This window comes from Lipomyces oligophaga (genome assembly GCF_038497815.1).
Source record: "Lipomyces oligophaga strain CBS 7107 unplaced genomic scaffold V1516scaffold_3, whole genome shotgun sequence".
NCBI lineage: Eukaryota > Fungi > Ascomycota > Lipomycetes > Lipomycetales > Lipomycetaceae > Lipomyces > [Lipomyces] oligophaga.
In genome coordinates this window covers 785732-811873 of record NW_027117787.1, presented here as the reverse complement: position 1 = coordinate 811873, position 26142 = coordinate 785732, and the positions used below count along the sequence as shown (strand labels likewise).

At 42.9% G+C, this 26142-nt stretch overlaps 13 protein-coding genes across 13 annotated transcripts; 7 read left to right on the top strand and 6 right to left on the bottom strand.

Moving 5' to 3' along the window:
* Positions 1-120: 120 nt before the first annotated feature.
* V1516DRAFT_622094 (uncharacterized protein) lies at positions 121-643 on the top strand (the record flags this gene model as incomplete). Its single annotated transcript, XM_066919561.1, has 3 exons — positions 121-292; positions 350-421; positions 489-643. 3 exons carry the CDS (start codon positions 121-123, stop codon positions 641-643), a joined length of 399 nt encoding a protein of 132 aa, XP_066778072.1.
* A 31-nt stretch (positions 644-674) lies between these two features.
* V1516DRAFT_711286 (uncharacterized protein) lies at positions 675-3310 on the bottom strand. The gene is made up of 8 exons (XM_066924262.1): positions 3113-3310; positions 2924-3039; positions 2819-2865; positions 2604-2768; positions 2441-2555; positions 2294-2386; positions 2101-2245; positions 675-2046 (listed from the first exon to the last, which is right to left on the bottom strand). Exons 1-8 carry the CDS (start codon positions 3213-3215, stop codon positions 818-820), a joined length of 2013 nt encoding a protein of 670 aa, XP_066778071.1. The 5' UTR covers positions 3216-3310; the 3' UTR covers positions 675-817.
* Positions 3311-3538: 228 nt separating this feature from the next.
* Positions 3539-5937, top strand: V1516DRAFT_684874 (anaphase-promoting complex, cyclosome, subunit 4-domain-containing protein; the record flags this gene model as incomplete). Its single annotated transcript, XM_066923588.1, has 6 exons — positions 3539-3773; positions 3824-4230; positions 4280-4562; positions 4612-4831; positions 4881-5422; positions 5471-5937. The coding sequence occupies 6 exons, from the start codon at positions 3539-3541 to the stop codon at positions 5935-5937; spliced, it is 2154 nt and encodes a 717-aa protein (XP_066778070.1).
* Positions 5938-6325: 388 nt separating this feature from the next.
* On the top strand, positions 6326-7050 carry V1516DRAFT_695304 (anaphase-promoting complex, subunit 10/DOC domain-containing protein; the record flags this gene model as incomplete). Its single annotated transcript, XM_066923986.1, has 3 exons — positions 6326-6780; positions 6827-6928; positions 6975-7050. 3 exons carry the CDS (start codon positions 6326-6328, stop codon positions 7048-7050), a joined length of 633 nt encoding a protein of 210 aa, XP_066778069.1.
* A 224-nt stretch (positions 7051-7274) lies between these two features.
* Positions 7275-8333, top strand: V1516DRAFT_270397 (uncharacterized protein). The gene is made up of 3 exons (XM_066918825.1): positions 7275-7579; positions 7633-7746; positions 7799-8333. The coding sequence occupies exons 1-3, from the start codon at positions 7499-7501 to the stop codon at positions 8306-8308; spliced, it is 705 nt and encodes a 234-aa protein (XP_066778068.1). The 5' UTR covers positions 7275-7498; the 3' UTR covers positions 8309-8333.
* Positions 8333-9783, bottom strand: V1516DRAFT_271653 (uncharacterized protein). The gene is made up of 2 exons (XM_066918826.1): positions 9419-9783; positions 8333-9353 (listed from the first exon to the last, which is right to left on the bottom strand). The coding sequence occupies exons 1-2, from the start codon at positions 9446-9448 to the stop codon at positions 8358-8360; spliced, it is 1026 nt and encodes a 341-aa protein (XP_066778067.1). The 5' UTR covers positions 9449-9783; the 3' UTR covers positions 8333-8357.
* Positions 9228-12288, bottom strand: V1516DRAFT_635888 (small-subunit processome). Its single transcript, XM_066920019.1, has 3 exons — positions 10051-12288; positions 9419-9988; positions 9228-9353 (listed from the first exon to the last, which is right to left on the bottom strand). Exons 1-2 carry the CDS (start codon positions 12175-12177, stop codon positions 9671-9673), a joined length of 2445 nt encoding a protein of 814 aa, XP_066778066.1. The 5' UTR covers positions 12178-12288; the 3' UTR covers positions 9228-9353; positions 9419-9670.
* Positions 12289-12439: 151 nt separating this feature from the next.
* V1516DRAFT_663538 (uncharacterized protein) lies at positions 12440-14705 on the top strand (the record flags this gene model as incomplete). The annotated part of the gene is made up of 4 exons (XM_066920522.1): positions 12440-12484; positions 12531-12542; positions 12597-12737; positions 12786-14705. The coding sequence occupies 4 exons, from the start codon at positions 12440-12442 to the stop codon at positions 14703-14705; spliced, it is 2118 nt and encodes a 705-aa protein (XP_066778065.1).
* A 260-nt stretch (positions 14706-14965) lies between these two features.
* Positions 14966-15941, top strand: V1516DRAFT_663537 (uncharacterized protein; the record flags this gene model as incomplete). Its single annotated transcript, XM_066920521.1, has 6 exons — positions 14966-14985; positions 15036-15094; positions 15139-15278; positions 15333-15723; positions 15770-15826; positions 15880-15941. The coding sequence occupies 6 exons, from the start codon at positions 14966-14968 to the stop codon at positions 15939-15941; spliced, it is 729 nt and encodes a 242-aa protein (XP_066778064.1).
* A 4-nt stretch (positions 15942-15945) lies between these two features.
* Positions 15946-17525, bottom strand: V1516DRAFT_635881 (WD40-repeat-containing domain protein). Its single transcript, XM_066920018.1, has 2 exons — positions 16803-17525; positions 15946-16751 (listed from the first exon to the last, which is right to left on the bottom strand). Exons 1-2 carry the CDS (start codon positions 17367-17369, stop codon positions 16104-16106), a joined length of 1215 nt encoding a protein of 404 aa, XP_066778063.1. The 5' UTR covers positions 17370-17525; the 3' UTR covers positions 15946-16103.
* Positions 17526-18193: 668 nt separating this feature from the next.
* On the top strand, positions 18194-20030 carry V1516DRAFT_270159 (kinase-like domain-containing protein). Its single transcript, XM_066918824.1, has 5 exons — positions 18194-18607; positions 18676-18861; positions 18924-18995; positions 19049-19133; positions 19193-20030. The coding sequence occupies exons 1-5, from the start codon at positions 18458-18460 to the stop codon at positions 19954-19956; spliced, it is 1257 nt and encodes a 418-aa protein (XP_066778062.1). The 5' UTR covers positions 18194-18457; the 3' UTR covers positions 19957-20030.
* Positions 19977-22020, bottom strand: V1516DRAFT_673069 (uncharacterized protein). Its single transcript, XM_066921842.1, has one exon. The coding sequence runs from the start codon at positions 21719-21721 to the stop codon at positions 20105-20107; it is 1617 nt and encodes a 538-aa protein (XP_066778061.1). The 5' UTR covers positions 21722-22020; the 3' UTR covers positions 19977-20104.
* Positions 22021-24417: 2397 nt separating this feature from the next.
* On the bottom strand, positions 24418-25752 carry V1516DRAFT_663533 (Adenylosuccinate synthetase; the record flags this gene model as incomplete). Its single annotated transcript, XM_066920520.1, has 2 exons — positions 24418-25602; positions 25654-25752. 2 exons carry the CDS (start codon positions 25750-25752, stop codon positions 24418-24420), a joined length of 1284 nt encoding a protein of 427 aa, XP_066778060.1.
* Positions 25753-26142: the final 390 nt, after the last annotated feature.

Here is a 26142-nt window from a genome sequence, read left to right as displayed (position 1 = left end):
TAGTTATGGCTGTAAATGTATAAATCTGAGGCTACAAACTTGTCTACTACTCGATCTGCACAGTTCTTCACCAAATGCGCGTTCTAATAATATCAGAATTCTGCCGATAGTCTGATCGAAATGAGTGGGAATAATCTTCAGCATCACAGTCAGGGGGGTCAAGGTGGATATGATCGTCGGGGAGGTCATCGGACGCAGTACCAACATGACCGGCCGAAGAAGGAGGCCATTCTCGACCTCGCAAAGTATCAAGACCGGGAAATTAGAGTAAAGTTTGCAGGTGGAAGAGAAAGTACGTCTGTGCATTACGTTTCTGCCGATTTCAATAGTCTAATATACATTATTTTAGTCACCGGAGTCCTAAAAGGTTACGATCAGCTTATGAACCTAGTCTTGGATGATGTTGTTGAACATCTGCGCGGTAAGTTTAAACCAAAATCGATTTCTTTCATACGGCTTCATAAATAAGAGTGTTAACTCTTTCTTAGGTACAATTGGGGAAGACGGAAGTCCTCCTGAAGATCAAACCAGATCGTTAGGTCTGGTGGTAACTCGTGGAACATTACTTGTATCTCTTTCTCCTGTCGATGGAGGTGAAGAGATTGCGAATCCATTTTTGCCCGCCGAAGAGCCCGCTATATGATGATCTGAACCAGGAAGATGAATAATGGACTTGTATATTATAATCTACATATCTACGACTTTGAAATCTTTTGACCCTTTAATTTTACCTCTGTCCCTGACCAAAAGAACACTGTTATTACAAAAACGTAAGAGAAAAAGTTCTACTCATCTACCCGACAGCAAGACATTTGCTTTAAGTACTCGGTCGACTCAAATCCCGAAACACCATGTCAACGCAGTTCTTCAATTCCTTATATGACACAATCAAGCAGCTCAGTTCGTCTCTTGAAACAAGCATTATTTTCTCGTCTACACCTGCGTCAAGTTTATTTAAACATCGGAGTACGTGGCCCATGTCTAGAACTGGATGTCCAGCCTCGTCGCTCTGATGAAAAACATAGTCACGGAACAATTTAAGTAAATATCTATCTCCAGTTTCGGACCAAGCAGGATCATGATCGTACTCTGGTCGCTCATTGATAAAATTGAACTTGCATAGCAGTCTGAACAAGCGGCCATTCTCAACTTCTTTAGATAATTCTGATTCTAAATCATCTTGATAGTGTAGAGAGCTATCAAGGTTTTGTTGATAATATGTAGCGATTAATCGAATGAAATCATCGATATTACGACTTGTCGAATCAGGCTCCAGCTTTCCGCTAAACAGATACATAACCGCATTCTGCAATTCCATGGAGTAATATTTCCCCAACTGTTCAACACTCTTAGAAATAAGGCTAAAAGATCCAGAATTGCTCTGAATCACAGGATTTGCACAAGCAATCGAAAGAATTAGTCTTCCAAGATTGAACAAATCGTCTTGCTGCAGAGCCAACAGGTTCTCCTCCGCTCCATTAAGACCCTGCGCAGCTAAAACATCAAAAATACCAACAGCCGTCAATCTCAGACGCATTTTTGATGAAACAATAATTTTCGAAGCATCTAAAATCCGCGCTGAAAGTCCAGCGTTGTGTATAGTTCGCAAAGTAGAAGAGAGCTGTACAAGATAGCTCCATAGGACTTGCTCTGGCACCGAAGGAACCAATTGGCCCAAGTTATTTCGTACGAGAGGATAACGTAAATTCGGGCCAAAGTGAGCATCAAATAATGTGTACGACAGGGGATAGTAATCGTAAACAAAAATAATGGAATTGTCCCCGAAAGCACGAGTAGTAAAAGCCTCGTACAGTGTTACCAAGCCAGCACTTAGAATGCGCGACCACTGTTGAACTGTTGCAATAGCTTTCTCGTCTGTCAATTGAAATCCTTCTAAACGTCTTAAGGCATATGTGTTGCCATCTGTCTTTGAAAAAGCCTTATAAATCCAGCTTGTATATCCAAAGACGCGAGAACTCTTCTCCGCGGTTGTATCGATTGGTACCAAGGAGTAGTACATTTGTACAGCTTCAGGTAGTCCAGATGCTATGATATAAGCGTTAATTTTGTAAATTGAAAATGAAGTAGCCAAAAACTTACTGGGTAATGTTTGGAGAGTTGCTTCATTCTTGCTCTGAAGTTCCTCTCGTAACGTGTCGGACATGAAGAAATATCTCACATTCCGCTGATACGGCTGCAGATTGGCCTTATGGTATTGGTGTGGAGCATATAGATGGTATTGAATCTACCAGCTAGTTAGCATTAATCTATCTGTTATAGCTCTGTAGCATACTGGCAAGTATTGTGGCGGTTGAGACTGTGGATAGAACAATTCATGAGATGGGGTTGCATAGGTGGGCACTGAACTGAAGTCATAGCGAGAATTCTACTTATTAGCAATATACCAAAATAAAGAATTACTTGTTTAAGTCGAACTCACCGGATCCACGCCTATATGTGAAGAGACTCCCTGGGGGACTTCTGAGAAACTTGAACCAAATTGAGATTGCATAGGAGGCTTCTGATTGTACACATCAATAGAAGAATTTGAATAGCTGTTCATTAGAATTACATTGCAGTCAGGAATCATCCAGGAAACATACTCCTTTGTGACATCAGTCATGACAGGTGTAGTGGCATTTCGAGGTACAAAAGCGGGAGCATCAGCCGACCGAATAGAAAGAGCTGGAGATTTCGTAGCCGTCACTGATCGCGTAGTCAACGTAGGAGTAAAACTTGGAGAATCCACAGTCAGACGAGGTTTGAGTCTAAGACGAAAGGTTAACAGACGTGGAGTTACGATGTTGTATATTCATACATTTCTGCCTTCACAGCTGGCTGAGAAGTTCTCGACACACTTTGTGGCTAAATTTAACAATTAAAATACCGAATTAAAAGTAAAATTTATGAAAAAGTAATTTACCGTATCGTGACGAAATATGCACCCATTGTTCTCGAATTTGCAATATCCATGGATCAAAATGTTTTTGCACAGTGTCTGAGATTGCTTTCCCGAACCGGACGTAGTGGATATCCCCTCTAATCATCATGCGTCAATAATTTCAATATACTTGCTTTTAATTATTCTCATTTGGCAATCCTAATTATTTACCTCTCTTTATTGGTGACGTGATAGCCGAAGGATCGAGATTGCTATTGTTGCTGTTGTCGCTTCCATCGCCTGCAACCACCGAGGTGGCTGTCTGCTTCCGCATAGCGCGACAGCAAAACTGAATTCTGCTTTGGCCGGACCTTGAATCTGCAGTAAGACTCTGGAGCCCAGATGACTGTAAGGAAACACCGCTGGCAAAGCAAGGGAAATCAAATCACAAGCTTAGAGCAGCACAAGTTGATTTAATCAATAAGTTGGGTGTTAAAGTTGACATAATTTGTTATTTATGGCATATATCATAAATATCTTGACAAATAGCTCTTGAAAGAAGGGTCGTCCGAAACCAGATCTTAGCTCTCGCGAGCTTGCCATATGATTATGCCATTTGATCCGCCAGGAAGAGAGACCTTTCTGCACCAGAAAACTATGTCCTCTGTGTGCGAAGATGAACTGCGTCAGTCCTTCTCGACACTCCATCAGATCACGCTCGCGGCTCCGGTTCGCCACGAACTCTTTTCTTGGTGTCCAGTCATGGATTTGCTCACTTTCTCGCCTGATCTGCGAAGTTTATGGCTCTATCGTATGACTGGAGAGCTGATTTGGAAATTCTCACTGCCAGAACCTACTGTGTTGATTAGCTGTATCGCCTGGAAGCCAGATGGTAAGCGGGCTGACAATGAGCTAATGTGTACCGATTCTGATTTGATCCAGGTACCGTGCTAGCTCTAGGTTGTTCGGACGGAACAGTTCGACTCTGTACCACAGTGGACGGGAAAATGATTCACAAAATATCTCTTCGACGCTCTTTAGCTTGTCTTCGATGGACAGTCGAAAGTCTGGACACTTTAAGGTCTCGTAATAATGAATTGTTCGAGGGTGTTTTTAGTTTTGATGTAACATCTATCTTACCTCGCCTAAGCCCTCTTCCAAGTTTACTGTCTACAGATAGTCTTTATATCGGCAAGACTACCGTGGATAATCTATTAAATGCTCCGATTCAGCATGAGAAACCCTCGCGAATCGACATGCTTGTTTCTGGAGAAGACAATGGAAATATTGTGTTCAGCATCTATGGAAACTTCTCAATCGGAGATCTTCCTTTTCCGAAAAGACTTACAGTAAGTGTTGCTTCGTATACATACTAGATATTTCAGCTAATTTTTATAGCAATTATTGCCTCTAGAACAAGTTTCGACTGATGACTTGTCTTTTCACGGATTTATAACAAAAACACGTACAGATGATATTTTATTGGTTCCATTAAGAGTACACTTTATTCGCCGATTCGGATCTGATTTAGATCAAATTGCAATGTCTTCTACTAGAGTACCAGCTTTATTGAGCTTTGTGTCTGATGTTCTAGAAATAATTCATCGTGAATGGAATGTAAATATATTGAAACCGATGAATACGCTATTACAATCCCTATGCACTGCTGTTAGCACGTCTAGTATGTGGTTACTTCTGACTTCAGCTCTTTCATGTACTAATTTCGAAAGATCCAAGAGGAACGCTGATGGAGCTGCTAATATTCGGGGTTGCGCGTGGCCGAATGAAGACTTGGATGACTGAGCAGTATCCAGAGCGAGTGATAAAAGCCTGGAGAAAAGGCGCAGTCGGGTCCTATGAGAACTGCCGCAAATTATTGGTTGAGTCTCTGATTCCCGCATGTGAAAGGATTGGTATTTTAATTTCGCGCATCAACGGTCTTGCTGAATGGTAGGTTGAATAAAAGACGTGATTTTTTCTTTAATTTTAACATATGAAGGCGTGATAGAGGACAGCATCTGGGACTTTCGCCGGAGACCTGCAAATCTATGCTGGATATATTGAAGGAAATAATGATAGGAGCTCATCGAATGCTGCGTGATCTGAATTTGGAATACGACAATTATAAATCGTTCATTCAATGGGTCAAGTATATGTATGATCAGACAATGGGCACAGCCTTGAAGGATGAAGAGAAAAATATATCGATTGATACCTCAAAGGTTTCAGATTATATAACTAAAAATATGTCCTCTCCGGTTATCAATATGTACTTTTCTACAGCGCCAAAGCCGACAGATTACAAATCCACGAAGCCGATCAATTTAAGGAATCTCGCTCAGCAGCTTGAGGAAAAGTGTCACGAGGTGTTTAAAGATGCGGCCGATCGAATGCGCGGCCATGCAGTATTTGGTAGTCCCTTAACTATAAAAGCGGCATGTGATGTGGACAATTTGAAAGTGGTTAGCCGTATTATTCAACCGAATGAAGATGTTGTATACATGATTGTTGTGATGTGTATAAATTCAAAGAAAGACGAAAGTAAGTTTGATTTCAATTGTTGCGTGACATTTATTAATTTTTTTTTAGTTTTATTATTAAGAATATCGGTCTCTCAGGTTCCATCAGAGCTGATGTCACCGATGATTAATGTTCTCCGAGTTAAGATCGTGAATGAGGAAATAATATCTCTATTCTTCGTTGATGATTCAAAGCTGATGGTTTTGCTACGTCCTTTGACGGATATGGATTATACGTCACGTATGGTGACATTGGAATTTCAAGATCTGTTCACAATAAGTAGTGTTGTAGATGCAACAAACATCTCAACCGATTTGTATGATATGATCGAGCAGGTGCCACAAGTAGAACCCTCATGGGCTCAAGTGAAAAAGTTTGATGATGATTTCATACCGGCTCAGATTACTTTAAACGGTCGAAAAGGACGTCGAGTGGGATGCGTTTTGGCGCAGGACATGCAGCGCTACAGAGTATTTGATTTGGATGAAGAAGAAGAACAGGAAGAGGACATTGAAGGGGGAGCAGATGAAATATAAGTTATGAAGGTAATTCTACGGCGTTTTTTAGGCTTATTTACTTGCACATTCTGTATATAAATTTTAGACCATGCACATAAGTTAACAAAGTAAGGCTAGCGCCTGCTTATTATTCCGTCCTGGGGTATCATTTCGAAGATACCTGATCAACCCAAACCCGCAATCTGGACGAAAATGTGAGCGGCACACAAGACTGAAGACACGCAAGAATATGGGTCTTTGTATATATTTTATATCTCGGGCCCGTCTTTTTGGCATGTGTCCAGTCTGATTTGGTAATAGTATTCAGAGCCAATTCTTCTGTGTGGTTACTTCTTGCATTCGAAGGAGCTAGATGTCGCGGAGAGCTGCTGATCTGGCTTCATCGGATGTCGAAGATGACTTGGTAATGGATGATAACAGAAACGAGTATTCCGATCGGAGTCCGAGTCGAGGAGATCCTGATACGGCAATGGAAAATGGAGATTCGCAGAACTTAGAAAATACTGAACCGAATCCCTGTGCGAGACCGGAGGTGCTGAAAGATATTGGGCGACGTGCTACCTGGCGGTTATCAACTTGGAAGCCTGGATATGGTGTTCAGTCGTTGCTGGCAGAATCTACAGAGCTATTCTGGCAGTCGGATGCTCCCCAACCGCATCATGTAGATATCCATTTTGCTAAAAGGGTCGCCATTTCGAAAATCATGCTATATTTAGATTACAGCAAGGACGAGTCGTACACGCCAGCAAAGATTGCTGTCCTGGCAGGGACAGGCTATCATGACTTGCATGAGGTGTTATCGCTTGGTATGGAGGAGCCCGATGGTTGGATAGAGGTGTCACTAGCTCACGCAGGGAAGGAGTATGTCGCCTTTGTATTGAAGCAGGCGTTAGACTGACGATTGTAGCGGGTATCTCAAAGCCTTCCTTGTCCGACTTTCCGTCATACAGAATCATCAGACAGGCAAGGACACAAGGATCCGAGGAATCAAAGTGCTGTCCCCTGAAAAGTGAGTTATTTAGATGGCCAAATTATCACATACTAAATCTAATTAGTGAAACAATGGAGATGGCGGATGACGGGCTGCCATTCACAACCACGAGCATGCTAGCCTACAGTACAATCCGATAGTAAATACGAGTTTTGTGTGGCATTTCCGTCTGACTTTCTGGTTTGTCCAAGAAACAAGAAGCCAGCGGTGATTCTGTCAAATTCAGCTGAAAGTCGTTCTGCCTTGGGACGTTAGGATACTTTCTCCCCCGCATCTTGCACCTCCTTCCCCGCCTTAACTAAATACCGAGGATCAACCTCAAATAGCTTGTTTCTATCACATTTTCTTCATCCGTATATCAGCTCGTGCCAATTTTATTCTTATTGATCCACTGCCTTTCGGCTGTTTTCAGCAGTTATCCTTCTTATTGTCACATGTGTTTGCTTACTTGGTCGCCCTTTGTGCGGCTGGGCTGAACACTTTCAACGAATGCTGGGCGAGTTTACCTTCAGTCATCAGTATAAGATTCAGTACAGTCTACTTGGCGACTCACACGTGCAATAACTTCTACAATTATCTGTGATTACTATGGCAGACGAGACAATTCATAAAGGAGTCGAGCAGCCTGCTTCTAGTTCCAGAGAACTATCCGATGGCACGGAATTGGTTGTAAGTCTCTTATCAACGCGATGCCTCTTCTCATATCTAATCGACCTAAAAAGCGCAACTCCACTAGCAACTCCGCTATTCCTGCATCGATCTCGTTTAAAGATCCAAGGGCTGGTATAAAGGTGTCTCTTGCTTTGAACAAATCACTTTCAGCCGATTTAACAGATGTAAGCGGATACAATTAGATTCGGTTTGTGGCTCTTACTAAGATGGATGCAGGTGCTTGCTGCGCAAGGTGTTTCCTGGGCTGTTCGGACTGCACTTAAGTATGCTCCCGTTACTGTTTCATTGGACTATTCGTTTTCGGAGGAGCTTGATGCCATTATTCTCAATATCAACCAATATCTGCCTGCGGGTGTCACATCGACAGAGTATCGTATTGTGGACAATACTGAAAGAGCTGTAGTTTCGCCTGTGTTCGGACCTGTCATTGGGTACTCCAAATATATTCCAGTATCTGAAATAGATGAGAAGTTTGCTTTTCTAGCGAAAGGATGGGATCAAGATACGATTGGCAACGGTGTCATTTTTGCTCACGCCCGAGGAGATCCCACCCAGCCAAACGGACTTGAATGGGAGTCCTACCAGGCAATTGGCTTTGCAGATGTTATTGTGGACGATGGAATTATTGAGCGGAAATATGTTTCTCGATTGCATTTCACGTCGCCCAAATTGAAAGAACCACTTGAGAAGCGAATTGTCTACGATTTTGTCAAAGAAGGTTTGTAAGGTACTGCGGATCAAAGTTAGCAGTCTATATATATTTATATATTTTGCTTTACAAATTTCCCTTATAAACTCCTCGGGGAAGGCCCCACTGGCCTTTTATTCTGATTTTGAAGAGATCACCGCCTTTGTCAAGTTTGTAATCTTCTTCACTCCAGACATAAGTCGGACTCTCCTTGACTGCCGCCGTAGTTACGAACAACTCATCGAGATTCTTGCCACCAAAGACAGGGCAAGTGACTTTGCTCGCTGGAAATTTGTAGACTGCTTTTAGGGCACCTGATTCAGAAGAGCGCCGCTCAATTCGACCGCCTTCCCAGATTGCAATGAAGAGATCGCCTTGTGCTGAGATCGTCATTCCATCTGGGTGTCCGTCGGTGATTTTTATGAATGCACGTTTATTCGACGCGGACCCAGTTTCAAGATCATAATCATACGCCCAGATAGTACTAGTAGGAGAATCTGAATGAAACATTATCTGCCCATCTCTAGACCAGCAAAGACCGTTTGGAACCCCTTGATTGCCGTAGAGAGATTTTAGAGATCCATCGAGATCGACACTGTACATTGTTCCAATCAGATCAGGAGAAGTTCCCTCCGGCCACGATTGCATCATCGACCCAGCTAGGAAGCGTCCTATAGGATCGACATTTCCGTCATTTATTCGCATACGTTGCTCCATCTCAGGATTGTCGGGATAAATCTTATTGATGTATTCAAGTTCCGCAGACTTTCCGGGCGAAGCAATAGCAAATCCACGTTTCCCGCCGACGAGGAAGCGTTTAGGCGAGTCCGGAAGAAGGCAAAGGACACCTACAGGATCTTGATATTTCGTCGTATGGACTTCTACTTCTGAAGTTCGCGTAAATACCTCAATCGGCTCCGCTTCGTTTCCATTTTCAGGGTTGACTTCTGATATAACTGTCTGTTCGTCTGCGAGTGAAAACCATTTCACTTCCCGCGCATGGATATCAAGGAAGTAAAAGCTGTTGTCTCCGGAAATGTAGGTCGGACCTTCACCGAGCGCGCATTTGGTATGGAGATAAGACTATATAGAATGGTTTGATTAGAGATATCCTAATTTGGAACTAGAAGCTTGCAGGATAAACTCACCTCTGCAATGACGTATTCAAAAACAGTCATTGATTTTAACTGAAACTTTGGTTTTCTTTAGTTCTGAACACCTAATTAAAGAACTCAAAATGTAATCGCCGTGCTAAAAGAAATTGCAATGAAGATTTGATTGTTACGAGGGAATGCACATTAGCTTGTATACAGCCTGTCCCAAGTCGGCTTTGATCGGTTACATAGATACAATTTACAGGACTTACAGCTAGGATTACTAGATAAATATACACTTAGCATTCATGAAAACGGAGCATTTATTGGCTCCACGACAATGCCTGGCTTAACAATCACTTTCGGCTTGGTCAGTTGCTGAATAGTGGATTGTGTGCTCCATTCTTTGCCCATTGGAAGTTTCATAGCCCGCTCGTATTGCTCCTTGGTTTCGTACGGATACGGAACCTGGCCTGTCATATATTTCGCAGACTTTTTCAAAGTCCGCTCATTGATTATTACTTTTTTAAGTTTCGCATCTTTGCGGTCTTTAGCGTTGATGCCGCTAATTTTGTTGACAAATCGCTTTGAAGATTTTTTAGTGCCTGTTCCTGTCCATGAGCCCTAGCAGATTGTTAGCAGATCTGAAATTGGAATGTGCTACAAAGAAAAGCGAAGAATCTCACCCATCCCGGAAGTGTGACGTCGACTTCTTTGTCTCCCTCGTCGTCTATTACACTTTGCTTTTCTTGCTCGAAATCTCGTACAACATCATCGCCTGCAAACGCCTTTTTAACCAGTTCTCGCTGTTCGAACTCAATTGCACTACCGCTGTGCCCACGTCGCATATTAGCAGAAATGAGAGACACTTGGGTATCACTAACTTCAATTTCGTTATTCCTTTCGTACTCCTCATCGTTGATATCTCGGGGCTCTAGTATTTGGTTGACATCAATTTGAACGTCGACGGAAGTTTTGTTGGAGAACACATTGGTATTTGAGCGGACTGATTTTTGTAATTTCTTCAGCCTAGATTGCGATTTCTGATCGCGAGTACTGTCTTTGGAAAGTGAAACTAGTGCCCCGCCTCTAGAAATTGAATTACTGGTTGAGTCTAATATCCATGGATTTTCAGGCTTGGATTTCTGGTCATCGTCGTCTTGAACAGAGTTGAATTTTTCATTTCTAATCTGCACTGAATTGAGCTGTAGTTTGGAAAGTTTTTTCTGCATCGTAGTCGGTGCTGTCTCTGCTTGATTTGATGCTTCAACCGTCTGATTCAGAGCATCTATAGCATCTTGAGCGCCAGGTGCGTATTTGCGACGGCCAGAATTGATCACTTGAATGGCTGAATCTTCTGTTTCGTCGCTATAGAGGACCCCGTCTTCGTTTGCTCGTCGTATTTCGTCTATATCTTGTTGCCTGCTATTACGAATAGCTTCGTCGGCGACCTGCATAAACTTCATATTCATAATCCCCTTTTTTCCCGAGAGTTCGGTATCAAGTCTTTCGTCCTCATCCTCACTCTCCAAATCACCATCATCCCCACTACTATCAGACGGTCCACCATTAATTTTTTGTGTAAGCTCTTCTCCGCGAATAAGCATTTCTTCAAGCTCTTGCCGCATATTCCGATCCTTATTTAGTCCTATTTTCTTCACATCACGAGCCCATTTGCTGGAATTTTTGTGTTTTAAACTCATTCGTTCTCGCGCTCTATTCACTGCCTGCTCGTACTCGTTCTCATTTGGTGCGCTGTCATCTTCTAACTGTGATCGGACAGCTTCTGCATGCTCGCGCTCCCTCTTGCGGATTCTCCGATATGTTTTGCTTTTGATTTTTTTTACTCTTCTAGCCTTCATTTCTTCCCGAAACATAAGCTCTCGCATTCTCCGTAATTCATTTCGCCTAGCGGCAAGATCTTCAATATTTATTTTCTTTTCTTGAAGATTATTTATCAGCTCTTCCCCTTCAAGTTCAGCGTCATCATTCATCGGAGCCCCTGTTCCTGCTACACGGGAAGCATCCAAAGTTTGCAAAAGTGGAAACTCTAAATGATCTGCTTGTCGAATTTCTTGCACAGTGGGGACCCATTTTTTGACTTCGTCTTTGGCAAACTCATACGCTGCTGTGCGATCGACACGTTCCTCGAGTCGGCGACCAAGCCGTGACTTGACAACTTCGGAACGAGAGCTAGAATGACGCTCGAGATCTTCCAATCTGGATAGTGATCGCACTCCAAATGCGGAAGACGTCGATGCGCGAATGTCATCTAGTGTAATTTTTTTCGAAGACTTAGACTGCTCAGACATTTCATCGTCCGAGCTTGAGTGAGCGAGTAATAGTCCAAACTGTTTCCGTTTTCGTAAATTGCTCCTTGACTCTTCTTCTGCTCTTTTTTTAGCTGCAGCAGATATAGCTTGTACTAGATTTGTCAATTCGGGATGATCTTCAGATTCTTCGGAGTCTCCAGATTCCAGCTGTTTGGAAACTGGAGTGCTGAGATTATCTTCTTCCCTCTCGAAATTTCCAGGTGCAGAACTGTCTGATTGATCGCCGTTTCCTGCTGACATTAAAAATCCAAATTCATCTACATCTGCATTCTCTTTTCTATCTTCAGGTTTATCTCCTTTCTGCTCAATCCTGCTCTCCTCTTCCAAAAAACTATCTGCTGAATCGCTTTCTTCTTCAGCATCAAGCTCCTGTTCAACGTGCTTCAAAGCTGCGGACAGCTTGCTTGAAGCTGCACTTTCTTGTCGTTCAAGTTGTTTACGGTTATTCACTCCTCTTTTAGCCATCATACGATTTCTCATGATTTAGCTGACGTTCTAGCTTTTAAGGTCGCTGATCATCGACAAATGGGCTAATCCTTCACTAATTTTTTTCTAATTTTGAACATTGAACTCCCAAATGCATCGGTCTAGGGTAGTAGCAAATCAAGGAACTGTAAACAAATCTTCGGCCATATTCCGTTTGTCATTTTATAAACAAGAATGTAAAATTAGATTCAATTTATTCCAAGACAGCATTCAGGATTTGGAAATGAATCGGTAAAATCTACTTCAGTGAGAAAAAATGGGCACGCTCTCCAGAATTGCCGCGTTTTTTGGGAAGAAAGGAGTATGACATCAATTTGATTTAGACGCAAATATTAACATACAAGTAGAGTTTCAAAGATGTACGTGAGTTTAATAAACTTCGTGCGATTGTATATTAAAGCATTTGATTTTAGTCTATAATCAGTCAAGTTGATACTGACTCATGCGACACTGTTTTACGAAAAAGCGAGCTGGGTGAAGAGTTAGTTGAGTTCGATGTGATCCGGCCCAGTTCATTGAGGCGGTTACTGTCAAAGCGACGGTCACAACGACGAGTGAGTTTTAATTGATTAGTAAATATGTACACATTCTGACTACTTTAGAAATTGACAGATTCGAGTTTAGGATTGTCTTCAGATCAGTATGACTTGGAGGCGCCAACAATTGAGTTTGTTGTCCCTGAACAGAGCCAAAACAAGTCCAGCCAGGAATTATTAACTGCACAATCCGAGACCCCTGAGCTATTGGGAAAATCAGGGTTCTGGCACTCCAATAGGCGTCGCCGTTTGAAAAAGAAATCCAAGGAACTAGATACGTCGAAATCGGCGAACCTAGACAGTTCAAATATGACTAACCATTCGCGATCGCGATCGCGATCGCGATCGCGGTCGTGGTTTAGTTCATTTCGACGGAAGCCTAGGTCACCCAAACCAGGAGAAGAATCTACAAATTCACAAGATAGAATCCTACTCTCAGGCTGTATTTCATTGTTTGGGAGCTTTCGTGGTACTAGCTGTGAGCATTTGGGACACCAGCCGCAGGACAGTTCCGACGAGTTGAAAAATCGAACAGGAGTGACTCTTTCCGGTCTAGATATATCCAAGACTGAATCAGATTACTACGATGATGATTCTGCCTTCACGTTCCAGACATATTCTGGTGATTCAGCAATGGGTGACCATCTATACGAGACGTTTACAAATACCTACCAGGGTGCGAATATACCCTACTTTTCCACTGGTGCTAGTTACTTTGACTACTCCGATATTTCTGACTACTCTGGTTATTCTGACTGTTACAACTCTCGATCATTCAGATCTGGATACCCTCACCGTGGCTCCGAACTGTATACCATTCCCGAGGCTTCTTGCGACGAAGAAAGAAATTCCGAATTAGTTGTAACACGTCAAGTTTTATGGGCGGATGAACCAGCTGATATGAGTATCTCTAGCACAGTTGCCTCGATAAGGCCTCGAGACAGTGAATATGATGCTGATATTGATGATACTATCATTGATACGCATCAGTCGCACAGCGCTGATTCCAGTATAGATTCTATCAAGGGCGAGCCATTTTTTGAAAATTCAAGAGAAAATTCAAACGAAAATATATCTGCGATACCAGTTGACTTAATTGTCGAGAAATTAGATGATCAGATTAAAGAGAAGGTTCAAAAACAGAGTTTACGGGCTTATTGCAACTGCCTGGACAATGCAAGCAAAACTGGCGCAAGAACAGCTATGGGAGAACTCATGCGAATGTATATCGAGGACTGTGCTCTAGAGAAGCAGCGATTAGAAATATTGTCTGAGAAGTCTGTTCACTCTTGTATCAAGACTGAGGACACGATAACGAAATTATCTGAGAAGCTGGAAGTCTCGCCTACTGACACTATAGATGAGTCGACTTTGCTAAATCTTCCCCCAAGCAAACTGAATCCTCAGCAGCTAGTGAAATACCGAAAAAGTTTACGCAGGATCAAAGAACAGGTGCTGCAAGCCAATAAAAACGAGAACTCCCAAAACCAGTTTGAAGGGACTAAGATCCAAGCAAACACAAAATCGTTATTTATTCATCCAAGCCATTCGGTATATATCTACAATCCACCATTTCATTCAGCAGTGACTACTGGACAAGTTTTGGGGAATCCTGAAAAACACTTGCACAGATACAGTGCATGTCGGGTGACTCAGGAAGGAATTAATGCGGTATTAAAACTGTTTTCAGTAGAACTAGAACGGCTTATCCATACAGACATGCAAGATCCAAGTCTGATCATCATCCACGGCTCATTAGCTGATCGTGAAGTACGAGGATGTGATTTATGCGTGACGCAGTATAATTATCTTATCAATTTCTACCGGAGATTTCGATTTTTAATGGTCGAGACAGAAAAAGGAAGCGGAGAAGGTCATGACCGAGTTCCTGTGAGGATGCAAGATGTGCTAGCCAAATTGGCATGGTGGAGCACTCGCCAGGAAACGATTCAAGCAACAGAACGACTCCTTTTGTGTAAATTGTAGTAGAAATAAGTACTTTATCGAATTAAAAAAAAGCAAAATTAGGCAAAAAGATTTAATTAGTTCGAAATGATATCAATCCAGTGACGCGTTGAAATCTTTCCTGTTTGGGCATTTGACGCGTTTCCGGCGACATCAATATTCATACGTGTCTGAGCACTCCTAACTTCACGCGCTGTGCAATTCTGATAAACCATTTTTCCATATTCATTTTCTGAACTTGCGATCTGAGGTGCAAAAATAATTTTCGATATATCTTAATTATGTCTGAATCGGAAGAATCGTACGTAACTTTTCTAGTTCCACCGCAATGGTATTAGCTAATCTTGCCAGAATTTTCGAAGAATTGGCCAAGCTAGAGCCTGAATTCGAGAACGCGGAAGTTGATATTTGTAAGTTTTTGGAATCTGTTCGCATAATTGCTGATTCGATATAGTGAAATATTCTACAAAATTATTTGCACCATTGTATGAAACTCGAAAGAATATTATTGCAAAGATCGACCAGTTTTGGCCGTCGGTTATCTCACAAGTAGGGGAAGAGATTGACGCACATATAACGCCAACCGATAACGAAGTAAGATTTATTGCTTTTGAAAAATCTTTGAGAATTTTTTTAATCTTGCATCAGGTTATCGATTGTATAAACTCGATCGAGGTAACTAGAGATGTTGAAGACCCTCGGTCATTCACAATTACGTTTGGATTCAATGAAAATGAGTATCTTGAATCCACCACGATTTCAAAAACGTTCACTTTTATCCCTAAACTTCCAGATTCCTTTTCGGGTGATACTGTCGCAGAAGCAGAGAGAGTCGTGTATAAGTCTACCAAAGTGCCTCTGAAGTGGAAACCGGGCAAAGATTTGACGGAAACTAAACCGGGCGAACCATACAGCTTTTTCACATTTTTCGATTGGGAAAACAGTGCGGACAAAGCAGAGAAAGATGTTTTTCCTGCTGCTCATGAGGTCGCGATCTTGATCGCAGATGAGCTATATCCTAACGCAATTAAACTATATAGTAAGTTCTCGACTCCGGTCTAGAATCTACTGGCTAACGTTGATAGTCGATGCATTGAATGAAGGTGAAAGTGAGGACGATGATGAGGAAATCGATCTCGAGGGTGAGCATTTTGATCATTGAATCATTTTATTCATTTCAAATTAACTCATATAGATGAAGACGATGATGACGACGAGGAAGAAGAGGAACCACCTCGCAAGCGGTACAAAAAGTAGAACTAGCCTTCGTAAAACTTTGCTTATTTTTATTAATTCGCCTTATAATCGACGTATAATTTATGTACAATATTAAGACTATTTTGGCATTACAAACATCAAACCGTATAACCCAGAGGAATGCAGAGAACAAAATAAATTGAAAAATTGGTAAATGGGGAATTAGTTTGGAACGACTTCCCAGATATTGATATTGCCATCATCACCACCAGTAATGATGATTTCCTCAACCAAACTATCTTTCTCGCTCGGGTTTTCTCTTGGAACAAGGGTTCGTTCAGGTTTCCATTTTCTTGACCAAGCTACCGCATTTATTTCAAACACTGAGTGAGCATCCTCTTCGAAGGCAATGACCTCCCAGGAGCCAGTCTTGATTTCTTCGTAAACGACCAGGAACCCATCTGCTCCTACAGAAACAATCCGCCCACTATATGGACTCCAACTGACAGAATAGATCGGACCGGAATGCGGGGAAGGTAAAGTAGCTTCTTGTGTCCAAACTTCAGATACGGGATCCGACCGAAACGTCGACGGAATACGCATATCTCCATCTTCAGCACCCGAAGCACCCGTTAAAGACGTCCTGGACCATACTCGAACGGTTTCATCCGCAGAGCACGACACCATTCTTGCTGGCAGTGGCTTCGGGGAATCAGGTTCAAATGTTTCGGAAACTGGAGGCGGTTGCTTGTCGAAATCAATGCACCAGACAGTACTTCTATGGCCAATAATTTCCGACGAACAAACCCAATCGTCGTCATCTTCTCGCCAAAGTCGAATCGTGTCGTCATATGAAGCGGACGCAAGTAACTGATCCGGTTAATACTCTATTAATCTGAACCCAATATTCACTCTACTTACATTCTCAGTAGGATGCCAAACAACGTGCTTTACGTCTTGAGTGTGATCTTGCAGTACAGCAATACACTCGAACTCCTCGTTATCTTCGTCTGCTTCCCAAATCCAGACACTCTTATCGCGTGAACACGACGCGAGATAACTGCCATCTGCCGACCAGTCGACGCATTTCACTTCATTTTCATGGCCTTCCAGCTGTGCAACAAATTCCCATTCTTCGAGTTGAACATCTGAACCGTCGTCCGAGTCTTCATTTCCATCACCAGCAATTTTTTGGGCGTATCGGTCCGCATCACGGATCCAAACGCCTACTGTTCCATCAAATGATGCAGTCGCAAGTACGATATCCGACGATGACGATCGCGGAAGTCGCGGCTTCCAAGCGACGGACCGGACAGACCGAGAGTGTTGACCATCAAGCACAGCGATAGGAAAATACGTGTTTAGCGAGAATACTTGCGCAGCTTTATCAGATGTCGCGACTGCTAAGAGCGGTAATGATGGATTCGGAGCTAAACTCCATATCCTATCAACGTGAACGGGGATTGACTGTATCTGCTTTAATGGCATTGTTGTGGATGTGCTTGTTTGAGTTCTATATTAACACGAAATCGAACCGAATCTAGGTTGAAAGGGGATTTTGGTAACTTTCAGACAGAAATAAGCTGTTTATGGCGGGACCAATTTTTTTTGAGTGGACATTCTGCTGGGAGTATTCCCAGAGTCCGTGGACAACAACACTCTATTAATTTTCAATGTGTGCATAAATTTTACTAATGAATTGTAATTGAAACTGAATCTCTACTTCGGTATTCTTGTAGCTTAAACAAGCGTCAGAGCCAGGTCTGACAGTGGTCGCATTTTTAGTTCGAAATTGACCAAAATTGAGCTGAGCTATTTGAGCCGGACCAGAGCAGAGGAGAAAATATATTTGGATTATACTGTCAGACTGGGTGATGAAATCCAAGAGAGGATGGTTTAATCCGAGAAAGCCGGTACAATATCGGCACTGGTAGATCAAATAAAACGATTGTGAGAATTTATTGGGATTTAGTAAAAAAATATCATCAAAGTTGGTGGAATAAACAGTCAGACTATATAGAATCAGTCTGCCGAGTCGTCCTTTCATAAAATTTATTGAGACAAGGCAAGAAGTTCAGAGCAGAGGAAGCCTTTTCAGATTAGCTTCCAGGGCAGAACAACTCACATATTTTAATATATTTCGCCTGCTCAGCCGGATTTACAGGTAGTTACGCCTTGTGACAAACCTCTTAATGTTTTCACGTTCCAATCGCTACATTCGCCGCTGTTGCTTTGCTCCTTCGTCGTCGTCATCGCTGCCAGCCAAACATCCGCAAAAGTCAAGCATTAGCCAGATCAAGCAAGGACCAGCTCGCAGATTAGCGCTCAGCCTCATTCATTTACTAGTTCTGGGTCATAGTATACGGCGTATGGCACAATAATTCTCCGTTGATTTAGATCCAGTTTACCATATATGCGGCGGTTGAGCATCCTCCCATCGCAGACATGTTGATTGGATTGGTACTTTCGGGACTACCTTCTCTCAATCAATTTGGTTCAAGGTCGTCATTTAGAGCACAAACGAAAATTTTAATCAAAGGATAAAGATACACATTCGCTGTTTGGAAAGTATCAAAATGCCCTCTAGTCCTGCTTCTACGCCAGGAGCCGTTGCCAACGCAGCTGCTTCGACCGTTTCGTCTGGGATCTTTTCTATCATTGGAAAGATTCAGAATCAGCCTTCCACTTACGATAGACGGGGAAACTACCGATTTGGAAAAGTTCTCGTATGTTTTGATGATTGTTTACAGCGTCAGTCGTGAAACAATGAAATAGTGAATTAACCGGCAAATAGGGCGCGGGAACTTATGGTATTGTTAAGGCTGCGACCGCGCTTGACTCAGGCGAGCAGGTGGCCGTGAAAGTGATTTTGAAAAAAAAAATTAAAGGCCATGAGAGTATGGTTGAAGAGGAGTTGAATTTACTGCAGCGATTGAGCCATCCGCATATTGTTGGATTCCGAGATTGGTTTGAATCCAAGGTAATTTACATTCCCAGACTTGCGTAACTCTATCAAGCATAAAAACGACTAACTATTAATAGGAAAAATATTACATTGTCACTCAATTGGCAACGGGAGGAGAACTTTTTGATCGAATTGTTGAGCGAGGAAAGGTTTGTTAGATCAGTTTGTCGGGCTAGATGATGTCCCACTTACGCAGTCGCAGTTCACCGAGCAAGATGCAGTAATTACTGTTCGAGAGATTCTAGAAGCCGTCGACTATCTACATGAGCAAAATATTGTTCACCGAGGTAAGTTATTTTTTATTCTCAAATTTTTCTAGACCAAATTGAGACTAAATGATTTTTAGACTTAAAACCCGAAAATTTGCTCTATCTTACGTCCGACGCGGCGTCGGATCTTGTTCTAGCGGATTTTGGTATCGCCAAAGAACTTGAAAGTGAGAATGAGGTTCTCAACACTATGGCCGGTTCGTTTGGTTATGCAGCGCCTGAGATTCTTTTACGCACAGGTCATGGTAAACCTTGTGACATTTGGTCCCTAGGAGTGATTACGTACACCCTCTTATGTGGGTATATCCCATTTCGATCTGAGACTGTCAATGAATTTATCTCCGAAGTTCAACAAGTCGGAGTAGTTTTCCATGAAAAGTACTGGCGAGAAATTTCACCGGGTGCAAAGGAATTTATCTTTTCTATGTTGCAGTATGATCCTAGTCGGAGAGCGACAAGTACTCAGCTGCTTCAACATCCATGGTTAACAGGGAAGTCCGCTACCACGAATGACTTGTTGCCGGCAATTAAAGAAGGATTTCAAGCACGGACAAAATTTCAGCAAGCTATCGAAGCTGTGCGTCTGGCGAACCGAATTCGAGCACTTCAAAAGGCTGGTATCGACGATGATGATTCGACCTCTGCAACTCCGTCAAGGAGTGCTACTCCAGGAGCTATCGAGCAGCCAATCTCTGAACTTCTCTCAGTTCCTAGCAGTATGGGAGCACGAAGACCGTCGTTCAGTGGCCAGTCAACAGCTGTTTTTCAAGAAGTTGTCCGAGCGGCGACACGAGCCAACCTTGCAGAGAAAGAAGGCCAACAACATAAGGCGTCCGAATAGCAGTGATCTACGAAGTCAATGTTCAATATTATCAGTGTTAATTGATTTTATAATTCATGAGATACGCCAAAATCATTCGAGATATCTAACATAACAACAAACAAGAGACAGAAAATGAAACCAATACTAAAACAAGAATAACATCAACTTAATTAACTTCTAAACCAGGTACGATTCCTGAATCGTTAATACCCTCGACCAGTTCATCTTGCGCAAGCGGATCGCAACCGGATTGAGCTCTTATAACCCTAATTCTATCTATTCTCCAGCCCGAAATAGTTCGTTTCGATTCGTCAAAAACGTCGTCGCCGAATCGAACTTTGCGTCTACCAAGTCTTACTGATTTTGTAAGTGCGCAGAAGTTTGTGCTATAACGCCAGCCTAGACATTCATCCCATGCATTGCAATAGGAGATACACTTTTCTTTAGATTCGTATGCATCATCGCGCAGTGCTTTCGGTCTATCGGGCGAGTATTCGCGATCGTTGGAACGGTTATCCCACTCATCTTTTTCTTCTTCAATCCAAGGATGCATGAATTCATGGTAGACATCGACATACCGAATATAGTCGTTGGGAGCGTGGTTTTGGCTCCATCGTAACGCAAAGTCGTGGACTTTGTTGATATCATGAGGAGAAATGTGATGGAAAGACATAATAGGAGCACACCAATTTTCCTTATTTGCATAAATAAAGTGAGGTGCTTCGCCTTGGAATTTCCATTTCGAATAGGGATATTCATGCTCCGATTTGGCGATTTGCACACCATGCTCGTACAACAATTCGGCAACCATATAGTCGCCACAGCATCGTCGGATGGTTGCTTGTTCATATTTAAGATGCAATTCAGGGTCGTTGGCCCAGGAGCGCAACATTGCACCTCGAGAAATGACAACGACCGAACCGCCATGACCAAATTGGATGGGTGGATTGCCTACAGGTGAGCCCAGATATAACGCGTGGCGATAATTGAGAGTGCGCAGATAGTGCAGGAGTTGATTCCAAATAACATACGAATCTGCATCCATGAAAATGTACCATTTCGCGTTTGGGTTTATCGACCAGGCATGCTGGATCATCGGGATATTCTTGTACTTGTCCAGATCCCAACCGAGCTTACCGCTGTTGATGCCGTAGTGGTCCTGAGGTTCAGTGTTGGCATGAGAAGATAGAAGTTCCTGTTGAACTCGATAGAGTTCAAAAGGCTCGGTTGCTTTGAGAGTATCGGAGACGTTTTGGAGAGAGTCGACGACCTTGTGCCCGAAAATAGTCTCCTCCATATCTGAGTAAACTTGGTAATATGGGACCTGCTGAAATGTGGTGCCGAAATGGATGGGAAGTCGTTTCCACAGGACAGTCGCGCCGGTTTTGACCATAAGCATTACATCTTCAGCACCTTCCGCATACGCAAAATCCACGACTTCAGTTGAATGTTGGATCGGAGAACCAGCTGGATCAAACCGCGGTGGTGGTGAGTGATGTCTGTCATGTCCTAATGACGGTGGTGGTGCGTCTGGTCGTGAGGGACCTATGCCAGGATAGGGAGCGTGTTTAGGTGCTCTCGCAGATGAGGGGTCCGAATGCATCAAGGACATGAGTGACGCGGTTTTGTTTGGGCCAACATTGAGGAACACGGGAATGAAGAATAGAAGTGCGATGGATGCCAGGAGAAGATTGAGATATCTTTTGTTCTTGCCGAGCTGGGCAAACATTTGTTTGGCGCGTTCGAGCGCAGATTTGAGGTGCAATCTCCGTAATATCGTCATCTTGCGTGGAAGTTGTGGATTAGAGTCCGATGAGTAATATCGTATTTAGACGGGAGAAAATATTGAAATGACAAAAAGCTGAACAACAATAGAACTCGTGCAGTTGAAAGATACGAGCTGGGAAGTCTGGTTTATGAAAGAGTTCGAACCGCTTCTGCAGATGCAATCTATCCTTACAGAAGATTTCGCAAGTCGCAAGCCGAGAACTGTCCAAATTATAACCAGTAGAAGTTCCTGCGAGTGCTTTGCCGCTTCCAATTCCGAACTGTCTGAATTTCGCTCATTCGTTGTGTCTTGCGTGCTGCTTAGAATATCCTGCGAAAAGTTGGCAATTCTCTGAACCCGTATAAGCGGTTAACCATAAGGTCAGAACTGCTCGAATTTTTCTGGGTCAAACGTTTAGTGTGCTACCAAACAAGTAAATCCCTGACCCGTACAACCACAGATAAGGTAGCCAGACCCACACGGCTGGGTGTTCTTCTACCCTTCCAGCCGTACCAGGTGAGTCGATAAGAGCCTTATTTTCGGGCTAAAATTAATGGCATGTGATGAAGCTGAATACCAAATATGAATATTAGTATATTGTTATTTAGAGTAATCTAGTGCCCGTCTAGTTCAATGTGGCTGAAACTTTTCATGTTCTTAGACTCACATGCAGCGAACTACTGGCTTCAGCCTGGAAAATGGAAAACTCGACAGCTTTGGATCCGCCAATCATGTGTCTTGTAATTGCGAGCAGTCCCGAACAAGCGGCGGCCATGAAGTTGCTGGTCCAGAGACAAGACGAGCGAAGATGCCGGAGATTAGATGTTTTGTAGATAACGGCACGACTGGTGTTATCGTTGAAGCTGCAGAGTTCGATGTTATCGTTGGATCGTTGTAATGGCTGTAATTGAAAATCTTGGTTTTCTTTTCTTCGGTCTCGATCGGTCCGAGCCTGGAAGCCCAGATCGTGCGAAATAAGGAGCCTAGATCAGCGAGCTTGTCCCAATTGATTTACGGCTCGAACCACGTGCATATTCAGCACAAAATATTGCATTTGGGGTAAGAGAACAAAGGAGATATATACCCGGCCACATGATCTGGACCAAATGAAGCGGAGTCGGAGAGAGGAGGACGGCACCATTGGATGAGAGTCGGGTGATCATACTTTGCAGCCTGCCGAATTTCTAAAGCACTTGCAGCTTGAACAACATTGTCTGGAATGAGCGGTGTTGCGACCATAGACTTGCTTGAATATTCTTAGCCCATTTATATGATCAGCCGGAGAGGACATAAATTCGCTGCCGTTCAATATCTCCCATTGTGGAGAACTATCTTGGGCCAAGAGAAACTACACCGATGGCTTGGTCGTCAATATTAAGGAGAATATATGCAAATTATGTATTAATGCCTTGTAGCGTAATGCACTCAGCTTATCTTTCAATTCATACCCGTTTTGCCTACTAAATACGCGGCTGCCTTTCGAAGTATCGAGTCTGTTTCGATGGCTGGTACTGACAGTTGTTTCTTGCCTTATTTATTTATGGATGTAAGCTCATGCTGATTATTGTCCTACCGGACGTAAATCGCACTGTATTGGTCTTGCTCTGCTTTAGCGCGCAATTCAGCGCAATGGGTTGATCTCTCACTGATTAATGTAATAGAAAGTCAAATTCGCAAAGTCGGTTTCATAAAGTCGCGTCTATAGACAGGCAGACCACAAACGCTAGCTCTTGACTCTCTGCAGACAAAATTAGTTTGTGTGCTCTTGCATTACAAATATAATTTTATGATCGAATAATGCAACCAACAGCTTCCAGTTTTCGCAAATTCCCTCTTTCTCGTGCTAGATATACAGTTATGGGATGCAAATTGACGAATATTTGCTATTCTCCATGCAGCGCCACTCTCACACTTGCTTTCATCATAGTAGTTTCACTTAATGTACCGTTCATAATCCAGTGGCCCACTATTATTTCTTGTCAATTAGAATCTACATGTCCAAGAGTTGTCCCAAATAATATTATTGTTTCAACGGAAAGTCAGTTTCAATCTTGACTATCGCACATATATCCTTGACACATGATACAAACTGTAATATCCACTAATCTCTGGCATATTAATATTCGTAAAGCTATAGTCGACCATCATCGAGGCTACATAATGAGACATCGTGCAATTGTGGCCATTCGAGCGTTGGCTGAGGGCCATGCCATGACACTGTAGTCGAAAGAATCGGTTGGTCTCAGTTGCGTTGTCATTTGGCTCCGAACAATGAGAAGTTGTCTAACGAGAATCATTAAGTCCAGTAGAGTAGATTAAAATCTAAGGCCTGAGAATGCCAAGCGATCCGACATATTTGTATGTACGTTGATTCATTTGACCAGCCAACATACGACGAGCCTGTCCTACTAAGCTCATCTTAACCTCTGGGGAAGAATTTGAATTTCAGACAGCCAGAAATAACTAGACTCCTTAGTAGTAATACGGAAGACTAAACAAATTCTTGTTTTAATTGGTTCTATTTACTCTTCAGATATGTTGCGAAAGGAACTGGATTTGTTGGACAAGGCAACGTAATCACATTATTATTAGACCAACTTCATCATACCATAATCACTCAAACTTCGTCGCAATTCAATTTCTATTATTCAGGAATAAGACACAACCAAACAATTCAAGTACGATCTATTCTTCTCTCTCAGATACCAGCTCTAAATGTCTCGGACAATCATTGCGGCCCGCGCAGCTCCTACTCCAACGTATCCAACTGGCACACCTAGTTCCTTCTCCATAAAAGCTAGATAATCGCGAGCTTCAACAGGTAGGTCATCCCACGTCCGGCAGTGAGCAATGCTGGTCTTCCAGCCTTTCAAAGTCACATACTCGACTTCGACCTTCTCAAGCACACGTAAGTCGTCAGGGACAGAGACAGTATACCGCTTGCCTTTGTATTTATAGGCAACTGCGACAGGAATCTCATCAAAACCATCAAGAACATCAAGCTTAGTCACATTAAGCTTTGTGAATCCATTAATTCCAGCGGAATGTCGGAGCACAACCATGTCAAGCCATCCACACCTTCGCTTCCGTCCGGTAGTAACACCAAACTCGGCACCGACTGATTGCAGCTGGTCTCCTTCAGCATTCAGTTGCTCAGTAGGAAATGGACCTGCGCCCACACGAGTAGTATATGCCTTGACAACGCCGATAATAGTGTTCAGCTTTTGCGGTGGAATCCCAAGTCCGGTCAAAACACCACCAATAGAAGTATTACTCGAAGTAACAAATGGATAGGTTCCAAAATCAAGATCAAGCATAAGTGCATTTGCACCTTCAACAAGAACACGCTTCTTTGAATCCAGCGCACCATGAATAAAACTAACTGCGTCAGTCACAAAGGGCCGCAGCTTCTGAGCAAGCGCTTTGTATCTGATGAGTTCGCCCTCGACGTCGTAATCAAAACCACCAAAACGCTTTTGAAAGGCAATGACAATTCCTCGGAAACGTTCTTCGAACTCCTCCCATGCACCGGGCTCTTCAGATACAAGATGATGAACTCTGATACCTGACCGCTCGGCCTTGGTCATGTATGCAGGGCCAATTCCCCGGCCGGTAGTTCCGAGAGCACCTTTAGAAAGCTCTGCTTCTCGAAGGGCATCCGCACGCTGATGGACATCAAAAACAAGGTGACAGCGTGACGAAACATACAAGCGTCCATCAGTGTTTAGACCTTGCGCTTGGATTTTCTCGAGCTCGGTGAAGAACGAAGGCACATGGACGACGACTCCTGAGCCAACAAGATTGACACAAGCCGGATTCACAAGCCCGGAAGGTAGCATATGGAAGTCAAAAGTTTTTCCATCGACAACGATCGTGTGACCAGCGTTATTACCGCCCTAAAAGTCAGTTGAATGCACATGAAGTGACAAAAATATAGCTTTATTTACCTGACATCGGGCACAGACATCGATTTGATCGCAAAGAATATCAACCAGCTTTCCCTTTCCTTCGTCGCCCCATTGAGCGCCAATTACAACAGATGCCATGACTGACTGCAAAAGCAACTATCCAATTGACTATTTAGCACACGTTACCGTCCGACAATATCTCACAAATCAAAGCTTGATTTACTCTGACCTACACAGTATTGTGCCGAATATTTTTCCGCCTGTGTCTGCCCGTTGTCCGTAGTCGAGTCATCGCTAAGTCACGTGAAATGCGAAGCGGCGTATATCATCAGCAAAGTTTTGCGCTCTCTTTGATAATTTCTACCGACTCTTTTTCTCTTCATTCTTACAAACTGATCATCTGGATACCGGTGGCTACGAGAAGTCTGGTGAGAATCAGTATTTCGGTTCGTATTGTCGCGATAATGGCCGGATGTAGAAAGAGAGAAGTTGCGGTTGTTGAAATTGCTACTCTCGAGAACCTCTGCT